General features: G+C 30.6%; 1 protein-coding gene across 5 annotated transcripts in view; it reads left to right on the top strand.

Annotated features, from left to right (window-relative positions):
* The window catches only part of LOC118195399 (cilia- and flagella-associated protein 251-like), a 158,387-nt gene that overhangs the window by 22,945 nt on the left and 110,457 nt on the right, over positions 1–24,985 (top strand). For all 5 annotated transcript variants that reach the window (XR_015041669.1, XR_015041670.1, XM_085818581.1 and 2 more), the window contains exons 3-9: positions 5,317–5,420; positions 11,130–11,238; positions 17,053–17,133; positions 21,370–21,447; positions 21,558–21,608; positions 22,781–22,910; positions 23,001–23,178. Coding sequence is in view for 3 of the 5 variants with exons in the window: in XM_085818581.1 (XP_085674707.1) it covers positions 5,317–5,420; positions 11,130–11,238; positions 17,053–17,133; positions 21,370–21,447; positions 21,558–21,608; positions 22,781–22,910; positions 23,001–23,178 (731 nt within the window). In the remaining 2 variants the exon portion in view is untranslated. The remainder of the gene's footprint in view (positions 1–5,316; positions 5,421–11,129; positions 11,239–17,052; positions 17,134–21,369; positions 21,448–21,557; positions 21,609–22,780; positions 22,911–23,000; positions 23,179–24,985) is intronic.

Here is a 24,985-nt window from a genome sequence, read left to right as displayed (position 1 = left end):
CCCACTGTAGCAAAATATGATGATTCCCTTCCAAGTTTCAAGGTCCCAGGAATGTTTAATAATTTAGAGTTAAGCTTATTGATACTAACGTATATTTGAAGATGAGTACTCACACTCTGTCGCGTGGATTCTAAAAGTAGTACATATTTGTTTAGGAAACGAGTAGAAAGTTTCTTCCTAATTAGTAAAAATAAAATTGTATGAAACAAGTTTTGCGTACTTCGTAGAGAAATGGGCAAAATATCATTTATGAAAATAGGCTTGTTGTACTCCAGGTGGATTAAAAAGCAAAAATCAGTTAGGAAAAGCGGATATATTTTAGAAGCATTAATATTTATGATTATTGTTATGTTTTATTTGCATCTTAGAAAGCTATTTATGTCTCAGAAATTAATGACCTCAGATTTCCAGTCTTTACATTGCTTATAAATTAAGCAGTCAATTTTTTTTATCTTAATCATTAATTTATTAATGACAAAAATATAAAAAATAAATATAATGTATGGGAACATATATTAACGGAAGCTATTTATGTCTTAGAAAAGTTATGCAGTGATGCCGAAATGAAAGAGAATAATGTACAAAGGGATTTTATGAGTGAAAATCGCATCATTTACTATTAAAACGTGTTAATTAAATTTTTTAATTTGCAAAAATTATTGAAATATTACAATAACGGGGAAGCATTCATTTCTGAAATATTCCATTCGTTTGTGTAGGGAAAATAGCAATGTAATTTGCGTTCTTTCAGATGTTGAAATGCAACTTAAAACTATTAGGGTAATGCTGCCATTGATATGTTTAATATTTTCAGTAATTAATTTATCGAAATTTACGAAGAAGTATATACTTTTAGTTGTGTGATGCCATTTTTATTTTCATTATTATCTTATTATTGATGATTTCACGTACTGAATGCTGTGGAAAGTAAATTAAAAGCAAAAGTAAAGTAAATTGTAAAATTTTATTTCAAATAACGATTAGAAAGTACTCCATGAATGCGTTCTTCCCCTTAGGCAAATAGTCCTCGAATGCTTTATTATTATATAATAATTCAATCCAATTCCTTTAAATAACGGACAAATTATTGCGCATTACTCAATTATACGTTTAAATGTTTCACGTTGTTAAAAAAATTGTAATTTATTATATTTTTTCAAATGAAGAGAGAGTAATATATTACTTTATAAACAAATTTAATGTCTTCAGAATTATCTTTTACAGATAAGTGTGAGTTTTTGGTAGATGGGTAATTTACAAGTTAAGAAACACTACAGCTCTTCTCTTTTCTAAAGAAAGTCAAGTAAATCCTCAAACGAGTTCTGTGCTTTCAGATTTAATTCTCGATTAGGAATTTGAATAATTCCTAACCTGCATTTTATCTGCAATGTGCGAATATTTTGAAAATTTTGATATGAAAAATTGGATAAATATTTATTTACTCATTATTTCAAGTAAAAATATTTATCCATTCCCATTTCCTACCCCCATGAGTGAAAAAGTAAGGAATTTCGATAAATTTAATGAATAATATTTCATTAAACATACGCCGGAAATTAACTGAAATATTTGGCCGCTTAATGTTTGAGCATCTGTGTGTTTGTAGCCTGTCGTAAAACTCGCCCCCTTTATTTCGGACCTTGAATTCATTCAAAGATCCCTAAGCCAAAGGGAAATCTCTCCTTTCCAAATGTGGTGTCATAAATTCTTAGCGTTTCCTTAGAACGGCATTTCGACATGGGGGTGGGGCAAAGTCCTTTCATGCCTCAACTGCTCAACTTATTTTAATGATTTTGTGTCCTTAAGAAAGAAAAGCATGTATTCTGGAGTTATCAATTGATACTTACGAATGATTCCCCCCTCCAGCTTATTAATGTAAAAAACAGAGGAAAAAAATCTATCCGACTTTAACTTTGCCATTTTGTAATGTCAGTCGTGCTTCTAAATCCAAAATGTTTCTGTCTCTTACCTTGCCCCTTGGTACGACTGCACAGGTTGCATGTACCATCGTTTTTTACATTATGAGAACTATGCATTCAAACATGCAGATTCTTCCTTATTTAATATCTTTAGAAATAATACAGGGTGCGGTTATTTGGTGGCAACAATTAAAAAAGTTATACGCCGTTGATAGTGAAACAATGAAATACATGTTGTATTAAATTCTAAGAATCATTCCCATTAATAAATTCAATTTCAAATTGAATATTAGGACTGATTTTTGACTTGCATTTAATGGAAAAGCTAGTAAGAGATTCAATATATGAACAAAATTAAATGCTACCGGAATGACATATTATGAAAATTACGAACTGCACATAATATACCACGATTTCTCTTAACTTGCAAAGTTCCTTCCAAAATACCAGAATCCTGCCTAGTTACTTCTTTGATTTATACTTAGAAAATATGTCTACTGATTATTCGATCATAATGCGAATTATACAGAAACAAATTAATATATAAAATAAGTACTTTATAATAAATAATTACAATTAATTTCCACTTCCACCGCTTTTTGATTTGGGATTGCAAAAGGAGAAACCTTTCCTTTAGGGGGTCGGCTTTAATAACTTTCAGTTTTGAGACTAAGGAATACAAAGAAACTTTTCCTATTTTCTTCTCACTGCTGTCCCTAAACTGGGGTAGGTCATGAAGTTATTATTTCATAGACGAATGCTGGAATTTTAACTTTTGCAAACACTTGAATTTAGCTATTTCAAGTGCTTCCAAGGGCCTCCTATCTGCGTCATTCAGAGAATTGCGTTACTGCACCATATAGGTAGGGGTCCTTAAGAACTTTAAAAAAAAACGAATTCGATTATCTACATATACTTAAATATTCTAAAGTTAAAAGTAAATTGGAGTCAAATCAAGGCTATTCCTCAACTATATTAACAATCGTGTAAAAGGGGTTTAACACAAAATCAAAACATATCAAAATTAAAATAAGAATTTATAGTAGTACAAATTCTAAAAATAAAAATGAAAAGCAAAAGGAAAAAAAGTACAAGATAAAAAATATAAAAATAATAATTAATCTTCTTTTATTGAAATTCTAATTCCGAACTCATCAAGGGAAAATTAATTAAAGCTTCTTTATATATGTAATGGAATCCGTCTTTTAAGTTTATACATGTAAATGTAGTTCAGCAGGACATTTAAGGGCCCCCTAAGCCTTCAGGCCCCTATGCGATGGCATTCCTTGCATACCCTTATTTACGCCACTGCCGACAGCTGTTGAATCCGATTGCATAATATCATGTAGGGAAGAATTACAGCGCACGTACTGTGCAATAACGTTTGCGATATTTTGCAGGGATAATTAATTTTGATGTTCGATCCGAGATTTGTTTAGGAACACTTAAAAGAGTTTTACTGTGCTTGCAAAGCAGAATATTTTTCTGTTCCATTGGTTTGTTTTTATATGATGCACATATCGAAATGTCAAAAGCATTTATTTAGCAGAAAAATCTAAAGAACGGCTACAGTCTATCCCCCGCCCTCCGCTCCTCTTTTTCAAGTTACGTTGGACTGTCCGAATATTCGCCAATTTTCAAGTATGCGGGTAGTTAAGCTTTTACTGTTAAAGGATGACTGCATGAAGCAAATTTCTGTCTTCTGATTTCAGAAATGTTCCTCTTTTTTACTTAAATTTCTTTGCTTGCAATATCTGTTAAAGAAAAACTGATATACGATGAAAATTTAGAAAATGTTCAGAATTTAGATTTAAGTTATTTAAATAGCAATATGAGTGGAAAAATAAATTGTATTTATTATTAGGTTCCAAGCGAATACAATAAATATGCCTTATTATTATTTATTTTCTCTAGTTTGAACTGAAATTTCATCATTAAATCTTGTAATATAGTTTAGTTCGGAATTGTTTTTTTTTTTTTTTTTTTTTTTTTTTTTTTTCTCTCATTGTAAACTAGTTCTGTAAATTGAACTGTTATTTAAAATTTAAAAAAAAAGTAATTATTTTCCATGGTTGAGGTAATGCTTATTCTCTCTTAATAAATACTGCATTTCTCATATTTTAAATTGCGAGTCTAATTTTTAAGGTTATGCAGTTGTGTATAATGTAATTAGACAGGTGCTTATTTTTTTTCTTAAAATGTGCTTGAAAAGTGCTTATAGGTGCTTATTTTTTTAACTAAAATGTGGCTATGAACCCTGTTCAATAAACAGTATAAAATGTACATTATTAATTAATCCTTTTTTTTTCTAATTTTTAAAGCTAAAATAATTCTAAAAAACAGTTCTGAAGCTTCTATTTTATTATGCATATATTTTGGAAAAGAACTGAATTTAAATTAGGAACATTTTTATAGTTGGACATTGCAATACTAACAGTCTATAATAAAATAAAATAATTTTTTATTAAACCAGGTATATTCTAATTTGCTGAAAATTTTCTCCTTTAATAGTACACTATCAAGCAGATTTTTAACAATTATGTAAAATTAAAATTTCATTACGCCTATAGAGCATAATTTTAACAGTTCCACTGAACATTAATTTTTAATCATTTCTATAGTGGTAAGCATTTGTTTTTTAATTATTTCTTCTATGGAAGAAAGTTCAAAGGTATAACTATAATTGATAATATATACAAAAACAAATTAAAAGTTATAAGGACATTTAACAGTTAAAAAAAAAAAAAAAAAGACTGAGATGAAGACTAGTTAAATTTTAAATTGCCCATGAAATAATCAAATAGTTGAGATAATTTTGTGACATAACATTAATATAAAGATATGACAGAAATAATTATTGTACGCACTTAGTAAAGACGCATAATTTTGCAGTGTGATTTAAAATTCTAATAAAATTTTGTAAAAATGAAAGTAACATATTATAATACAAAGAATGACCTTTTTTTCAATGGAAGTTTACATATTTCCTTCTGTGTAACGTCCAGTAGTCTCAATCTGGAACAACTGCAATATGAAATTTTCCCTCAATGGCTAAAAGCATCTTGAAGTCTGGTCACTAATCCCTACACTTCCTTTCCTTTTGTGACAATGATGCACCCCTCTGAGAATCCATTAAACTACAAACAAGAATCTTTGTTGCAAATAGGAGGTAATTTCTTAATGGGGGGGGGGGTTTCTTAATGGGTTTCGGTTCAAGATACCCCGTCCTTTCAAGGTTTTTACAGCTGCCAAAGCCCCGGCCTCAAAATGTTAAATGTGTGCAATGTAGTCTAGGTTTCTGTTTGTCTGTTTTAATCATATTTTTTGCTGATCAGTGTTTTAATTAGTAGATTTATTACAGGCTATATGTTTACCCTTTCATTTTCATTATATTTAGAAAAGAGATATTATTTCGATTGCTGCTACTTCAGATAAAAAATATTTAGTCTCTGCTGATACAGGACCTGAAAGTTCTTTAATAATATGGCATGCAAATACAGGGTAAGATCTGGTCTACGTTTTTAACTGTTTATTTATGTTAAAATTGCTAATTAGTGTTAGTTTCTATTCTGTAAAGCAAAGAAACATAAAAAGTATATTTATAACTTTATCTTGGATGTTGTTAGATTCTGAATGTAGTCTGCAGAATTGAACTAGAAAATGAATGGGAAAAAAAAAAAAAAAAAAACAACTAAATAACTGATTAACCTTTACTTTTCCATGAAAGTTGACCACACTTTAACAGACTTCAGGGGGCCAAAAGTTTTGTTCATTACATCTGATTTAGTAAGGTAAATAGATTATCTTACAAAAAAATTGTGAAAATTAATTGATGAATTAAAAAAGATTAGCATTTAGCACATATGAATAATTTATACAAGTGCCAGACATTTGGCCACTAAGCCATCAGCCTTGATCTTGCTTCCCAATACTTAAGAACAACAGAATTAAAAGATAATAGTTCAGTGCATTCGTCAATATGCTCCTTATCCATGGAGTGCCTAGAGTTACAAAGAGTACAGACAGAAAAGTCCTTAAGTCGAATTTAAAAAGATGGGCCTTTCAAACAATCGTGCCCACTCAAAAGACAAAATAATGCCACTGCTACAGAATGAGGAAAATCTGGAATAACTGGCTTTGAACTAGTGAGACACTCCCAGGCCTTTCCCTTAGCTTCATTTGATTGGTAGGAGGCAAACCTTCTCTTAAATTCTAATTTAATTAGGTATTTTGCAGAATTAAAAGTCATATGATTATTAGTGGTTTGTAGTCATTCCTTTCTTTGCCAGGAAATCTGGCTCTTTCATTTCCTCAATGCCACAATGAGCAGGAATCCACTGCACAACAACTGAGTCAGCCAGAGTGTTGAGAATCTTCCTACATTTGCAAATTCATTTGGAAGTGCAAAATTTATTGTTGAAGTTAGCCTGCAAAGCAGCTTTGCTATCGGACAAAATAACAGCCCAAGGGAAATTAATCTTTGGAGTGCTTAATTGATTCAGAGCAATAAATATAGCCCCAACTTCAGTATCAAAATTCGTAATATCTCTTCCCACTGCTATATAGAATGCACATATGAATAATAAATATGATTGCAAAATCATATGAAGGTTTAATTACAGTTTTATTATTTTTTTTAGTTTCACTATATGTTAATAATTTTACCTGAGATAAATTACTTCACAAACATATTATGGCTGTGATCTGACCCTTGACATATATATCCCTCTTCTGACGACAAAAATAATTTTTATATTGATTTTTTTGCTGGCATGATGAAGATTGTAAGAAAAATTTTGTCTGTAATTTTATGTCAAAATTTAAATTTCTCCCTCACATTTGATTCTATAGTTTGTGTGAATAAAAACTTATTAATGACCTCCATTACAGCTTTGGCATTCACAATTGTTAAAAATTAATTTCCTATATGTTATGCTTATTCAAAATTTTCATCAGCATCAGAAGAATTTTCGATGTAAGCATTTCTCATTTTAATTTTTGTTTTAATATCTTCATCACTTGGATCTTTGCTTATAATAACATCATTATTGCATAGTGAAAAAGTTCCATATCATGTTCTAAAAGTATTGAAATGGTAAAAAATATAACAAATAATGCTATTCACAAATAAAGCTATTTATTAATATCCACAAATAAAGCTATTTTTGAAAAGATTCTTGTTGTCTTCATTTTCTTCTTCAAATTCATTTGCTAGATGAGCATATTAAAAAGAAGGTGACTCATTCTGTAACAAGTGTCCAGGACTTTTCAGTTGCAAGCATTGAATGAAGAAGTGCTATAATCTACTTAATTATCGTACTTCTCCAAAACTTAAAACGAGCTCTTTCCTAGAATGACACTTCGAGCTTCTCACCAAGCCTTGATTCATAGGTTGCAGCATCAAACTTAGCAGTTGGGAAAGAGAAAATATTTTTAATCTATTCTAAGTTTTCAACATCTGTATGTGCAGTATAGTTGTCAATCATTCACTTGTTGCCTGAAAATTCATCTTACCTTCATAACTTTTTTCAAGTAGCTTTGATATTATCCATATATCTAACACTTAATCTTATAGGAAAGTGGAAAAATTTTCATATTTTTCAAACATCTTTACCTTTTGAGATTTTCCAGTTGTCAAAAGCCTGGGAGACTGAGTGCCTTTCATTCCGGCACACACAAAAATTGTGATTCATACTTCTGACAGTATTCCAGCAGTGCATCTTTGGTCTTTAATGGTAACATTTTGTTTGGCATCATCTTGTAAAAACCCCAACTTTGTTGGCATTAAAAATGTCTTTTTATAGATACCAACTCCCCAGTTCTCATCATGTAATTTTGAAATGCTTTTCAATTCTCTGACAGTTTTGCCTAAGGAAAATGTGCTACAGTACAAAGTCTTTAATCCGGATGTCCATAATCCGGAATGATCTGTGTCCTCAAAGTCTTTAACCCGTACGTCCATAATCCGGAATGATCTGTGTTGTGTAATCTGGACCTCAAAGCTACAAACTTTCTGCACATGTGTAACGTTTACGCATGTGCATAATGCTTTTACGCATGCGCATAATACCTTTACGCATGTGCATAATACGTTTACGCATGTGCATAATATGTTTACGCATGCACATTTAATGTATAACGCACAGTATAAGCTAGGCTAAAATTATCTAATTATCTATTTCAGTTGTGATTGCATTTATGCTGCAGATTACGTTGTTCCTTAATCTTCTAACTGGATCCTTCTTATTATTTTTTGCAGACTGTTAGAGCAATTTTATAAAAAGTAGGCTTTATCTAACTTTATATAAAAAGTAGGCCTTTATCTAACCTTTATCTAACTGGCAGATTATGGCTGGTTTGAATGGTGAACACACTTGGCAATGCTTTTCAATGTTCTTATGTTCAGAATATCTGAAATTTTTCTTAATATCCAAATTTTTTCAATGAGCAGAAATTATCAAATCTGATTTCTGTACATGGTACAACTATAGATTTAGATAAATTGTACAGTATAGGTTACAGCATTGAGACTCTTTACTTTAGGATACTCTTTCTTGTAATAAATTCAAGTCCACTCACCACAGATTACAACAAGCAAGTTAGTCAGATTCTGCCCTGTGTGAAATCAAATTTGCAAGATTATCTGTCTTTCAATGGCCCATGTCTTTATTGTTTTATATCTGACATCTTTTGAATGGTTGTTACCTTTTTGGTTGCAAAGGTTTATAATTAGTGAGCATCTTTTTCTAACCACCGTATTACAATCATGGAATCACTCCAAAAGTAGAGAGAGGTTATGTCCACTTTTAGAGTTACTTGAATCTTTTTATCAATTTCAGTAGGAGAACTGCAGCACAAAGCTCAAGATGTGGCATATTGGCTTTCTTTATGGGTACAACAGGTGTTCTTTTTTGCATAACTCCATGAGAAATCATCTGAGAGACATGAAATTCAGAATTAAGAGACAGCATTTTGTATTTAAATGATGACAAAATCATAATTGCACTAAAAATGAATACAATGCATACGGTATGAAATCAAACAAAAATAGGCTTTATTGAACTCATAGTATCGTTATACATGATTGCGTCTACAAGAGGAAGAACAACAAGCAGATGTTTCTTACTATGAGATAGGCCCTCCCCTTGCTGCAATGGTTGCTTCGAACGGTCTCTCCACACTCAGCACCAGATTGTCCAACAGATCTTTAGGTAAGACGGCCCATTCCACAATCAGCATCTGTTTCAGTTGCTGGTTGTTCCCCGGAGGATGTAATCATGCCACAAGGCATCTCCCCAAAACATCCAACACATATTCTACAGGATTTAAATCAGGGGAGCACACAGGCCAATCCATTTGAGTGATATCTTCACTTTTCAGTAGCTTCTGAACAGCAAGAGTCTGGTGTGGCTGTGCATTGTTATCCATAAAAACGAAGTCTGTTCCAATGACACCTCGGAACAGATGCACATGGGGAAGGATCACCTCCTGACAATAGCGATTTCCGGTTACAGAACTTCTGTCGAAAACGTGGAGCTCTGTCTGCCTGTTCAGGATACGACTCCATTGATGAGATGCCCAGTTTTTGCGCTTCTTACATGACTGTAAACAGTGACGTCGATGGCCAACTTTCAAAGGCATGCAGCATTCAGGACGGCAGGCGAATAAGCTACCATTCTGAAGGTGTCTGCACACAGTAAACCACGACACTTGTCGCTCTGTTGCTGTACACAGTTGTTGAACTATGGAGTTTGGTGACTGGTTTTGGGCTCTTTTTGCTTGCAGGACAATATATCATTCATCCACTGCAGTTGTTTTTCTTGGGCTGCCACCACCAACCTTTCTAACAGCCGTACCTATGGTTTGTAGGGCTTTCCAAACGTGCGAAAAGACACTTTTGTTGATTCCGAACTCTTCAGCTATACTGGTCACTCTTCACCCCTACTCCAGATTTTCGATCATTCTTCCACGTGTGAAGTCATCCAGATCATATCTTCTATCCATATTTCATGAAAGAACTCCCTGTACTTGCAGCGAATGTCTTTAATTGCATCTCCATCCTTCCTTTTATGGTAGTCTCAAGTTGAGCGTGCCGATCATACGTGCTTTGCGTACGCTCACATAGTCTGTGACTTTTTTCCTTGACATTTGCATATGCATGACCTTTCTACTGAATTGCATGTTCATTGTACTGAATGCAATAACCCCTTTTCTACAATTTAATGGCTATCTGATTAAAATCAATAACTGTTGCTTAAGTTTTGCACACCAGTGTAGTTTTATTCATAAATTATGATATTTACTTAATCAGATTTCAGTTGGGGCCTATTTGCACATACTTTCATTAGAAAACAGGAAACGCTTTCCTTGCCTAACAAAGTTTTAACTGAATGCAACTTTCCCATATCATCATTATTGAAAATCACGGGAAGACACTTTTTGTTTTGTTAATACTTCTAGCAGTGAACAAGCTGTTACCACTGCCAGGCAGGAAGTCTGATGGGAACAGGGACTTAATAACTTTGTTCTTTATTTTTAACATCTTCAATCATTGTGTCTATTAAATCTCTCACAAATCCAGTATCAGCTTGATAAATTATAGTTCTTTTGATTAACTGATTTAATTCAGCAACTGCTGATTTATCAGATACAGCTTCTTATACAGTTTATGTTACTATAAGCTGAAGATCCCTTTTCTTACAGTTTTTAAACATTTTACTCAAACAAATAAAATATAGATATGGTTCATTTTCTTCTTACAAAACCTCTTTAAATTGTCACAATATGCTCAGGCTGTGGTTATACCACATGTGTTCCATTCATAGCTCATTCATGCACAAATAAAAATTCCTCAGTTGGACTGTATCACATTTATTATCACATAATTTAAAAGTTGCACAAATAAAAAATTCAACACACATTCTTCAGCAAATCTATGTTTCACATAATAAAAGGGATCACTCTCAAGGATCATTTATGCTCAAGGATGCTGTCTTATTTCACACAGAGCAACTGACTTTTTTTCCAGATAGACTCGATGAAGTGCATGTGCATCTCATGCTAGCACCGTCCTTTTTGACACCCAAACAGTGTACATCTGTATTGGCAATTTAATAATATCTGGTGTCGTACTATATTTGTGTTAATATAAAATTTATATCTTGTTCTGTTCTTTTATCTATTAATTGTAACTTTTTTCTCTTCGAAAAGGGAAATCTATTTCATTATTTCAGAATATTTTCCTGTAGAAGGCATAATTTGGATTTCATTTTCACCTGATGATAATTTATTAATGACTTTAAGTGGAGGTGATCCACAGGTAATGAAATTCTTTATAAATGCAATGTATAAAAATTATCCTTGTATATAATTGATTTTATTGTTATAGATGTATTTATTTCTGGGAAAAACTAGTTTAAGCATGTGTAGCATTTGCTCATTTCTGAACAAAGCTGATTTGTGTTTTTTTGACTGAGTTACTATTTTAAATTATCTTCTTTTGTATAATTTAATAATGTATTTAAGTAATACAGCCTGCTTCTCAAGCAGAATGATTTCATTCTTCCCACTTTTTTCCTTTTTTGTGTGCATGTTTGTGTATTTACATGTGTGGTTACCGTCAAGGACTCTTTTTACTGATAAAAAGGGTAAACTGTGCATTGGTATTAGAATTAGAGCATTTTTTTTTAAATGTGTACTGTAGAAATATCTTAATCTAACAGTCTCTAAGTCAGAAGTTTTTAAGCCAATTTCGTTAGTTTATTAAATCAAAATACAGTAGAGGCTTGATTACCTGGAAAATTCAGGGAATGCCGAATTCCAAATACACAAAAACTTTGGATACTTGAGCATATAAATTTTAGAATTCGAAGTAGAAGAGCCAAACGAATTGAAAGAATTTCTAGACTAAAATTATAAAAAAAGAGTCATCTTAAAATTCGCAAAGTAAATACATGGTGTAGATTTAGTCATCTCATCTTGAGTTCTTGATGGAATCTAAGCCAAACATAAGGTTGTTACTTTGGTAATTTTATGTTCCATCTCTGATGTGTTTTTCCTCTGTTTTGAGTAGACATTTTATTTGTTACTAACTTGAATATCAAAGTTCTGCATTTAAAATTATGTGTATAAGGCTTTTTGGGGAAAAGGTACATTTCAGGCATAAATGCCAATGTATTTCACAGGCCTTAAACATGAAAGTAAATTATCTTATCTGATATGAAATTCTGCCAAATATAAAAGTTGGCAGGCATGTAGCCAAACTTGCACTAGTCATTCTGGAAGATGTTTAGCTCTTTGATGGTTATGAACAAGTTCAGCTTGCAATCGAATCATGCTTCATAATACACGCAAACGAGTTCTGCTCGGGAGCAAGATTTCGACTGAAATGGTTAGAAACGAGCACTACACACGTAGTGAAATTTTTCCCCAGTGCGCGCTGACGAGCTGAGCTCGTTCGGCATTATTATTCTGCATTGATTATGTTACAAAACTGATTTGTGTTTTCCTAATAAGGAATCCTACTCGCGAAATTTAGTTAGTTTTACTGTCTACAGATGGCAGTACGGGTTCCATGAATTTCTTTTCATAATGAAGGGGGAATTTTTTTTTTTTTTTACCTTGTTCTTTTTATGCGTATTTTGGCACTTTTTTAGGGTGTTTGTAAAGTAAAATAGTTCAAAAGCAAAAGTTAGATAATTATGATGGTGATTATGATTGTGATACAGAAAGCTTATCAAGTTTTGAGTCTGATAAAGACTTTGTTCACAGTATATCAAGCTCAGAAGACGATTCAAGCGATGCGGAAATTTTTCGAGTGTTCGACAGTGTGTAAAATTGGTTCAAGTTCTCACGCTCCTAGCCGATTTAGTTTTATTGGTTAGTTTAGTTTACGATTTAGTTTTAAAGTATATCACACACAAAAAGATTTTTAGGTAATTACTGTATTTAAATGCTTCATAAAGTTTTACATTAGTTGTATTTATTTAGTCCTTTCAATTTAATATTTGTCTTATATTTATAATTAACTATTATTATTTATATAATTGATTATAATGATTTATAATTTACTATTTAATAATTATCATTTATTAATTATTTTAAAGTACATAAAAACTGTTATTTTTGTACTACAAATACTTTTAAGAAATTTTTAAAATGCGTGAGGCGAGCTATCTACGGCATCGCCAGAGAAGGCTGACATTTTCTTAAGAACATGGGGAAAAACAGCTGCCATTTTCGGCTACTGTTTACTCGTACTACTGAGCGAATTAAGTAAACAAAAACTGCTCATTTTCCTAACCGTCAAAGGGTTAATGGAACAGATTGTTCTTTATATAAACACAATGTAGATATAGCATATAAAAACATAAATAGCTTATAGCAATTTTTCATGTTCCATCACGATTGTGTATCCATTTTTCAAGTAATGTTGCAGACTGCACCATTTTTTATGGTAGGATACTGCATGTTGTCCCATGAAAGGCAGGCATCAAATATTAATCACTTTTTTTTCAGAATGCAATGAAAAACAGAAGTTATATCCTTCTTTATAAAAATTAACTTGCTTATCAAGAATTAATTAGGTTTACACAAAATTATGCTAAATTCTTGTGATTGTGTTTTGACCTCATGCTTATTCATTTTTGGTTCTAAATCAATCTGTTTAGTGATAATGTATACATGTTAATAATGTAATGAACTGTGTAGTGGTGTTACAGAACTCTGGCTTTCTTAATTTCTCAGAGAAAAGTTTTTTCCCCCTAAAGTTCTAAAATATTCCAATTGGTTGAGCTTTCTTGTTAGTTGAATGCCAGTTAGTCAGGCTTTTATTGCACTTATTTATTTACAAGTTCCTGTTTTGGGGCATTCAAGCTGTTAACCATTTTGCATCTCAATACTTCTGGTTTACAGTGAAACCTTTAAGTACAGAGCATGTGTTTAAATATTATTTGTCCACGGATTGTCCAGAGTCACAGAGGGAACACTAAGAAATTCATAAATTTGATGTAAAAAAATGAACATCAAGACAATTATGTTCGGTTAAAAGCTGGAATGATGCCATAGCTGTTAAAAACTGTACTGTCATTTTTTGCTATTTCAGTATGTGTTGGCAGTTATTATAATACTATAAAATGGGTGATAATTCAGAAGATGTTGACATTCATAAATGCATTTCTGTTTGCAAATTTTGTGGTTGCCAAAATACTAAAAACAGATTTGCAGTACAAGAGGGTGACAGCATTGCAAAAGGAGGTTTTTTTTTTTTTAGAATAAAACTGTTGTGAAGTCAAATGAATTCTTTCCAGTGGCCTTTGAAAACTAATAGTGTCAGCTCCAACTGCTGTATAAAAGAAAAAAAAAAGTTTGCTGTGTATATACCAGCTTCACCACATGTCTCTCATTGAACTGTCACTGTGTATATGAATGTGTTAATCTTTTGCAAAATGATTTTCAATTGATTCCAGTGCAATTGACCAGATTGCAAGACCATACATTTCTTGGTTAAATAAAAATTATATGATCAGTAAAATAAAAGATAAGAAAAACTAAGCACAGTCTGTTGTTTCTAACACTCTGACTGAATTCCTGATATATTTGTTTGTAAGATATGTCATCATTAAAATAATATGCTGTAAAAATTCGCTGTTAAACGAATGTACTTTCTTCGTAATATTAGTAGTAAATTATATAACATTTCCCTCCAAAATTGTATGAAAAATTTATAAATTTAGAAAAATTGTTTGATCGTCTCAAAATTTGACATGTAAATATTTATTGGCTAGACAGTGCAAATGATAAGAAATGCGGTGATTGTTAGTGGATGGAAAGTAGACACAAATGTTCGTTATTGCGTTTATTGGCTGCTGAGAAGAACAAGTTCGTACAATAGATATACAGGTAGTTCGGCACTCACAGGCACCCTCTTGCAGAGAACAAAATCAAAATTTACATATAAGGCGCGAACAGTGATCACACTGATTTGATTTAAAGCACACAAGGGACATCTGACCCTAAAAATACGTACAAAATGCATTATTTATTTATTTTTGTTTTTATTTTTTTTTAATTTTATTTATTTATTTATTTATTTTTATTTTATTTATTTATTTATTTGTCGATTCAAACTATTTATGTACTAATGCTGCATGTGGAGTTTGCATTAGCATGTGGGAATGCTGTGAAGACCAAACCATTAGTCGTACATTCTAGTGTCACTTCATTGTCATATCAATAAATCACCTACTATATGGGTTGGAGTAATGACTTAGATGATAATGTTGATCATAGTTTTAACAATGTGTTCATCATTAGGATAAAGACAAACTTAGGTTGACAGGATATAAGATAGTGAAAGCTGTTATTCATACATTGACAGCTTTGTCCTTCAAAACCTTTTACCCATTATTTCCTGCACTGCTAATGTCTGAAACACCATTACAAAAGGTATGGAAGAAGTTGGATTTCATTGTTGATGTGTATTGCAATGTCTGCCACTAGCTCCTGGACATCAACATTTGCATATATTCTACTGTTGGTCATGCAAAGCATAGAATGCATCCATTAGAAGCCATATATTATTTAGTGGAGAATCATTATTTTTGGTTGGCATTTATACGAATCCATTCCAGAATCATTACATATTAATATGTAATAAGTCTGGGCATGATTTTGTTCAATAAATCAACTGATGTGCATTTATTCAGCTAAATCTGGGTTGATATCAAACTATTTTAGAATGAAGAAAATGTATAAATAAATAAATGAACATATAAATAAGCATATAAATAGACATGCTCCAAATGTAGTTTAATTAATATGGATGATTGCAAAAAAATTAAATTACAGAGATTCAATAATAGTCTGAAGAAATTTATATGTAAAATGAATTGTTAGATTAAAAAAATTCTTTTTTCTCGTATGTTGTTGTTGTCATAGCTTTTTCATTGAATGATTGGTATTTCGCGGAAAATATATTTCAGGGTCCCCTTGGCGAAAATTAGTGATTTTTTGGCACCCATCTTGTTTATGTGCAACACCCAAGTAAAATAGCATCTAAAACATAATACAATAAAGCATAATTAAAACATAAAAAAATTAGAAGCTCAATAAACTGCACTTCAAATCGAAATAAAACAAGGAAATAACATAAAAATGGAAATGCATGCAATCTAATCATCACAGTACAAAAAAAGAAATATTGACTTATCTTATTTAGAAATTTCTGTGTTTTCAGTCTGTAGTAGACAAAATTCCTTAACAGCATCTGAAAACTGTTTAAAATTATATGAACTAAAATCTGTATACTGCCTTTGCCACATAAATTCACAAAAATAAAAAATATCCTCTGTACTGTTGGTGGCATTTCTTTCAAAAATCCCTTTTTATTAAATCTCACATACCTTCAATAGTTTTGATATGTTCTCTGGTTACCAAATCCTTAAATCTCACTCTGTAATTTACTGAGAGGGGAACAAATCCATTTAAATCTTCATTTACACACCAGTCAATCAATGTTTTCTGTTCCATTTGTCCCAAAGCGTACAGAAATTTCAGATTAATCACCAGACACCATCAGGCATTTACAGTGTAAAGAACAAAATAAGAAACATACTTCCTAACCAACATCCAATGCATAAATAAGTCCTGAGAAATATTTTCCCATCAGTCAAAATCATTACAACCAATCACATCATAATAGGTTTCTCATAACAATTAACATAAAATACTCAGGTTACTATAAATGAAACAACTTGCTGATAAATGAAACAACAACCTGGTGTTAATCAATATAGACTATCCAATATTTCTAAGTTGTAAAGATTTGTGTGTTATATTTTGATACAAAGCTTCTATGTTAGAGAGGTAATTGCTAAACCATCCATAACTGAGTAAGATAATTTTAAAATTTTATGCAGATAAATTAATTTATCTTGGATCTATTAAAATGAACTTCTTATTTCACTTATTTCAGCCATTTTTATCAAATTAAATAAATTTCAGCAGTTTTATTTATTATTAGTTATGAATATATTATCTAATGAAACTTTTTATTATATTTATGTCTAATTAAACTTTTTATTGTATTTAGATTATACATATCTAATTAAACTTTTTACTTGTTTGTTAATAGGAACTCTCTTTTTGGGATTGGAAATCTAGAAAAAGCGTTCCAGAATTCATTTATCGTTATGTGAAGGGTGCTGAATTTCAGGTATAGCAAAGAAATAGAAATCAAATGTGAAAGAATTCAATATAATATGAAATAGTAAACTAAGTAGTTGTTCTCACCTTTTTTTAATAGCAAACTGGAAATTGTTACTTAAATCATATCAATGAAGGAGGATTCCAGTAATATACGGGAAAATTATAAGAATTATTTATAAATAAATTCTTGATTTTAAAGCAGGGTTTGTTATATTACATTATTTATCCTGTCCCAGAGATGCTGTTAGTCAGAACTGGGCTAGGCTTAAGTGGACAGCTCTTTTGTACTTTATGTGACTTATCATCGTATCTAGAAATTAGTATCTTAAGTTATTCTGGGGTAGGTACTGAAATGCAGTAAAACCTCTGAACACTAACAAAACAATGTAGTTTTTGTCTGAAGTTTAGTTTCCTCTTCCTTTTTTTTTTTTTTTTTTTTAATGTGTGTCTGGAGGATCATTGTACTTGTCAGTTTGTGGGCTCTTCTTATAAGCTCTTTCACATTAATATCATCTGTGATTCTGAAATCATAGTATCATTCATAAAAAAAGCAATTTAGATAGATGCTTTGTGGCATATCTCAGAATAATATGATTATCCTATATTTTGGCATTGCCATCTAGAGGGTATAGTGGTTAGGGAGCAATTATGATATCGAAGGTTCAAATCCCGAAGAAGGCATGGTTGTAACCCTTCATAGAAGGTAACAATGGCCACTTGTTAGGTGCTTCCACAATAAAATGGCCACCACTTCTGGCCTTAGGAGTGGCTAATGTCGAAAAAAGACAAAATAGTGCCTGCCATTTAGAAAAAAATATATAAATAATTGTTTGCATTTTAATCACTGTGGGAGCATGTATTCTAAAAGCTGATGATATTGCCCATTAAATAAGTGGATCACTTAAGACTATAAATATAATTTTTGAAGTAATATTTTTACTCGATAAGCATTGGTATTCTACTCCCTGGAAAAAAATTTTATTTTTTTTCCTCTTTGCTATGAATGGTACTGTTTATTCTGCTCTTAGATATTTTGATTTCAAGATTCTTACATCATTTTAATATTCTGCAATAGTAACATTTTTCTTCGCATTGTATCAACATGTAGCCTTGTTTAGAAAACTAATTTATATGAGTATAGTGCTCTTGAGCATATAAAAGCTTAATTGCCACAGATAACAATTTTTCATTCGGTGTAGAAGCTGTTGCAAATAAATTTTTTATGCATTGTTTGTTTCAGTTTCTTGTTAAATTAAAATTATTCAAAAATTGTGCAAATGACCTCTTTATATTGATTTTCCTCATTTAATATTAGCATTTACAAGGATGACGCAGTTTTTTATTAATAAATGGTGCAGGTGAAATTGGTTCTTCAGCCTCCTGCAAAAGGCTTGGCTTATTGTGTACTGTCATTTTCCCCTTTTTCATGGATGTAATTTTGCTTTTCATTTATGGTACACCTTAGATAGAGCTCTCAATAACGAGATGGTTAAATGACCGATGAGTTTAGTCCTTCCCATTGAATATTTAAGAAGCAAATACCTGGTTATTAAGGAGCAAGGGAATATAATGATAATTTAGATTGTTAAGGAAAAGGAAATGGCTGTAAATTATATATTGTTAAGGGAAAGAAAATGAAGATAAATTGTGTTCAATATTTTAGTTTAAAAAGTTAATGAATGTTTAATTTCTCTTGAGCTGTTATTTATAATAATACATATTGTAGCTTGAGCCTTACTGTCTGAAACTCTGAAATACTTGTATTTCTTATGCAGCATTGCGAAAGGAAGCATTTTGTACCTTTCTGCCTGGTTGCAATTGCATAGCAAACAGTTTAATCACCATATGCAAAGAAAAGAAATCTTTCTAGCATATTTCAGCTGCATTTCACCTTTCCATGAATAAAATAATGAAAATGCAATCACAAAAGACAATAAAATGTTCCAATGTTGTTTAGTTATCCAAGCATTATTTTCTGTCTGCTCTAATGATGCATTTCATTTTTAACCATAATATTTATATATTAAGATATTTAAAATCATTGCTCATCAATTGCATGTGTTAGAGAGGTAAAAAAGTCAAGAATTATGATGATGAAAAAGCTGAGTACATGGATCACTAAAATAATGATATGATCATTTTGTAATGACTAAATTTGCATGAAATTTATAGCATGCATCATATCATTATAAATGTTACATGAAATTATCTTCAGACAACTTGCATGCAAATTGTAAAATAAGTTTTAGAATATGAAGTATCAAGTGTGAATGTTATTTTCTCCTATTTATTTTATTCAAATTTAAAATATTTTTCAAAATGTAAAATGCATTTTAATTGAACCAGCTGATGTCTCTGCTTACATTTGTATATGGTATTGCTGTTTGGGCTGTGCGATTGTTTGTAAAACACTTTTTTTTAAAGTTTTATTTATTATATTTTAGGAATCATTCTTAATGAACTCTAATTTATTGCATTATCGAAATAGTATAAAATAGCAAAGTTATGTATCATAGCACTTCTCAAATTGTCATAAAAGATACTTGCATTCAATGTTTTAAAATAATCATTCTTAAAATCCTTTTAAAAGTAAAAAAAAATAATCTAAAAATGTATTTTGGGAAAATGGTAGAGGCAAAAAATATTTAGATGTACTCACAGTATGAACAATACTGATTTAGATGTACTCACAGTATGAACAATGTATTTTGGGAAAATTGTAGAGGCAAAAAATATAATACATTATATACTTGCATTCAATGTTTAATTCAAAAATTTCAGAAAATATAATACATTATATTTTTAAAAAGAAGGAGAAAATTCTAAGACTCCTGCTTTTTTGTCTTCTTTTGCCTTTTTGGAGGGGGTCGTTTTAGTTATATAATAGTAAGCAGTATAACAATAGTAACAATAATTTAACATGTTTTATATGATATTTTATCATTCCCATGGTATATCTGCTTTTGAACATACACTTTCAATAATTCTACTTTTATATGGAATGATTAATCCTGTAAATGCAATAATTTTGAGGCCTTAATCACATTTAACTATTTAGATGTACTCAGTATGAACATGGGCATAAAAATATATGCAACTTAGACATATTAAACAGATTTTAATCTGATTTCTATGTGAGAGTTATGTATTTAAACACTGTTTTTTAATTATATAAAACATATTACTTGAGAACTGAAAAATTAAATATGAAAGACATTAATTATAGAACTGAAAAATCAAAGTTAAATTACCGTAATTTCCGGAAGAAACGCCACGGCGTTTACGTGTTTAAAACTTAAATTTTCAGCGGGTGCGGCGTTTCTACCCATGCGGCGTTTAGGTGCACTAAAAATAAAATATTTCCTATGATGGTCATTGTACATAGTTTGGATGGCCTTGTCATTGTGCATAGACTAGTGCTGTTCCCACACAAAAGACCACTCAGTTGCTTTTTGCGAACGTTATTTTGTTTACATTCTTTTTTCCCTTGAACAGACCTACATGCCTTATTCACCCTAAACGAGATCTCAGAACAATAACATTCTTCCCCCTTTCAAATCAACATTCTCATCAGTTTGAATAGTCTCTCTCCTCTGCCATTCGATGAATCTTCCAGGACCCATCCTCTCCCCATCTCCCTGCCTTCTCCCTCATCAATCTCCCTGCCTTTTCTGCAATTTTTTTCAAAGGCGGACACGACTCCACCTGCCTCGAAATAACGAACTCTGACGTATTTCGCCTTCAGCATGAATGGATTTTTCTTGGCATTCTGCCAAATACAGATCCCATCAGTTGGGTACAAGTACTTGTTGGATAGTTTTTAATTAGGGAGCGGAAAGTTTTTGAAAATGTCTTTAAATGGCACAGAAGCTATACATTTCTTACCTTTAATTTATTTTTGAGTTATGGTTTCATTTCATGCATTTTTCTTAACTGGTATGACATATATCAGGACTTAGGTTGAGTTTTTGCATCTATGCGGCCCACGACGATGTCACGTGCAATTTAATCTATTGCGGTGTTTCTGTGTAATTTTAATTTTTTTCCCGCCATTTTTCTCGAGTGCAGTATTTACGCTGATGCGGCCTTTTTTCCGGAAATTACGGTAAATCAAAGTAAAATTAAAATTTTTCTAATCTTTGCATAAAAATTCTCAATGACTACATCACTTTCATCTTTCATAGTTATAAATTAATGAGTATTATGGATTTTCATTTAAAACTATTTTAATTCTTTCTTCTAGCATTATGCCAGTTTTCATCCTACAGATGTTTCACATTTTGCAACTTGCAGTAGAAATAATGTATATTTTTTCCACAAGGTATGTGGTGAAGAAAATGTTAGCTGTCATATTATAAAATTCTTTATATTCATTTTATTAATATTCAGTACTTTTGTGTTACTAATATATTATCATTCTTTTTTGCTTAGGATGGAGAATTAATATCCTCAGTGCTTGATATGTGCAATCTTTATGATGAAGTACTTAAAATTGTTATTATTAGTAAAAAAATTCTAACTGTACTTTTTAAATTGAATTAATGATTTAACTTTAACAGTATAAATAGCAATATAAGTACATAACATGTACAATAAGTAGCAATATAACAATGTACAATAAGTAGTAATATAGCAAAGTACAATAAGTAGCAATATAACAGTGTATAATAAGTTGCAATAAAACAGTGTAGGATACGTAGCAATATAAATAACTTATCTTAAAATTGAGAATTGTCCACTTTTAAAATAATGAAATTTAAAAGAATCCAGAAGGAGAGTTTTGAGTATTACTTTTAACTGATAATTGTTGTTATTAGTAAAAAAATTCTAACTGCACTTTTTAAATTGAAGTAATGTAATTTGGAGTATTACTGGATAGATAAAATGTTGTCTCTGCATGTGAGTCAATGATAATAGTGTAGAAATATTAAATTTCTGAAAGCATTTTTAAAATGTCATTTAATTGTCAAGTTAAAAAAAAATGCTACAAATTTATATTTGCTAATAATTTTTAATATAAAAATTGCTTGGCAAAATTCTGTTAAGGAATTTTTAAATTTGGTAATTTTTATAGCCTATTTTGACTATTCTAAGGCCATCTTCAGACTATATTTTGGAAGCCAAAGGATGGTTGAAAATCTTAAAAAAATAACTACAATATTAATGATTATTCTTAGCCTGAGCAATTTCCATTTAATTATATTTTGATAGTTGATTTAAAATTCTAATATTTAAAACCTGCTTTTAAGATTTGTTTAATATGTTTAGGTTATCTTTTTATGTCATGTTCTTCTTTTGTCCATTTTAGGATATACTTTCCTAACAAATAATTCTTAAAATTGCAGTTCTATTTTCATGATTCACATTTTTTTATATTTTAAAACTTTTTTCCATAAATTATTTCCTTACTAAAGTTTTGAATTAAAAACTCTGTTAAAAATATAGATATTTATGATATTTTTATTTGTTGTTATCTTTTTGTTTATTGGTAGTCACAGTTTACTCCAAATTACTATCTGGAATTGAAAACAAGCTGCTTCAATCATTCATTTTGTTTCATGATGTTTTAAATGAAAAGATAGCAAGCAATTTAATTTCAAGTAATATTTTATAAATTGTATTTAAATTTATAATTATCGTTTTTACTACTATAGAAAACTTTACATCAGGCTGGAGAGTTTTCTCAAACAGTTTTTATAACCACATCATCATTAGCAGTAACAGCAACTACAAGTGGCAGGATTATTCTCTGGGATAGACCAATGTATAGCAAATGCAGAGCAGGTTTAATTAATATTATAGTTAGTAACTTCTGCATATGTTAAAATTAGTTTTAATTCAACATTAAAAATTGAAAATTTTTATTTCTTGCAGCTAATCATTTGAAAGAAAGGTTGTTTTTGGATCCTAGGCAACGAGTGTGTATACGCATGCTACAGATTATGTCTTCACAATGTGCTATACCATTTTTAGGTATTAGTGGAAGTTATATAATTGCTGGAACAGCTCAAGGCAAAATTCATTATTATGACGAAACTTTCCATGTAAAATGGTAATATTTAAAAATATATATTTGTTTGCAACTCAAATTTAGCTGACTGTATCTTTTTTTATGAACATTCTATTATAAGTTAAAAAGTAGAGAAAGTACTTATTGTTCAAAATGTTGTTTACAGAAAATTTTAATAGTACTAAACCGTAAATGCTTTTTATATCTCTGGCATATGTGTTCTTTAAAAACAAAATTCCAGTATATGCCACCATACTGCACAGTAAAATTAACTTTAATTACTGAAATACATATATGTATGTAGGGAACTGCATAATGTGTTGTTATGGAACTTAAAATAAAGTTGGTATCCTATTGCAAGCTACTTTCAGATTTACTTCTGATAAAAAATACTAAACAGATGTCTGAAGGTAAAATTTAGTTTTGATTTTTATTTTAGTGCATTTTCAAGTGTGTATTTTTATTATATCCAGTGTGCAGCTGGTACTGAAAATGGGCAATAACATATAGCATTATTTGGTATGCTTAGTAATGACCAACAGCTGTAATGAACTGATATAGGTAATAGCAAGAACTTAGTGAGAGATACAGGTACACTAACATTTGAGCAAAACTTTTTTTTTTTTTTTTTTTTTTTTCTTGAGGTATAGACTAACAATTACTGAAATACCATTGTTGACCATAAGACTATGCACATAGTCTCTATTTGTTCCACCCAATGGACATAATATGACTACAATGGTGCTTTTATCAAGTTATGGTTCCAACAATTTCAGACTGGTATGTGTTGACATAATATAAAGAAAATCATCTGAAGTTTTGGACCCGACATGCCTAAATGCAACAGAGGGTAGTGGCTGCGGATGTTTTGAGGATGTTTATAACTGTTGTGTAATAGAATTCCAGTAATGTTCTGAAACATCATTGGGGGAACATCCATGTGATCATACTCATGTCTTTTGCGTGCTTATTCAACAGGACAGTATACCACTATAAGGATCCTTCAACAGAACATGTGTGTGATACATGTTTTTTCCGTCATAGATTTACACTGTTGTTGAACCAGAGAATTGTAGACTATTACTTGGGAGGTATGTGATACATATTGATATTCTAAATAATCAGCATTCTTGCAAAGGCTGCGCTATCATATTGTTAGATTAAATTAATTGAAAGGACAGATAAATTATTAAATGTCTGGCTTATAAGTATGATAACATATTTACTATCATGAAAAAGTAGACCTGCATTGCCATGATTGTTTTCTATATCATTTTAGTTTTTCCTACCTCTCTGTCTGTTGTTTGTTTGTAAGTGGAAAGGTAGGTTTGATATGGTACTTTTTTAAGCATGTTAACAGTTTAGTAGAGACATTTTATTAAATAGCATGTAAATTTCTTTATAATAATGTGCCAAATTTTCCTTTTTCTTCAAACAGATATGCCTGACATTTACATGATACTAATATAATGTGAGTTAATTATATATTTTTAAGCTAATTTTAATTATAAAAATATCACTATCTATTTTATTATCAGTTTGATTATATACAAATTCATTGCTTAAATGTGCATAAATGGAGAACTTTTAATGTTGTAAATAGATAAATTAGTAAAAAGTAAATAACTGTTTCAAAAATTTTCAAACCTTTTGCAGTTAATCATTCCTTCAAATGTTAATGCATGTTGATAAAATTAGATTGCATCAAATCTTGTAGGTCTTAGACGTTTTACCTTTTAAATACGTATTAATTTATTGGATTGATGTGAAAGCTCATCCCATATTTTTAGGTAAAAAAGAAGATTGAATAAAAGAAAAAGGTAACATAAATTAATGTTCACATAATCGC

Source organism: Stegodyphus dumicola, chromosome 6, assembly GCF_044657685.1.
Source record: "Stegodyphus dumicola isolate Sdum_Otavi_A_Nest chromosome 6, ASM4465768v1".
NCBI classification, from domain to species: Eukaryota; Metazoa; Arthropoda; class Arachnida; order Araneae; family Eresidae; genus Stegodyphus; species Stegodyphus dumicola.
Note: the sequence above shows the minus strand (reverse complement) of the source record. Positions and strands in the feature narration are given on the sequence as shown.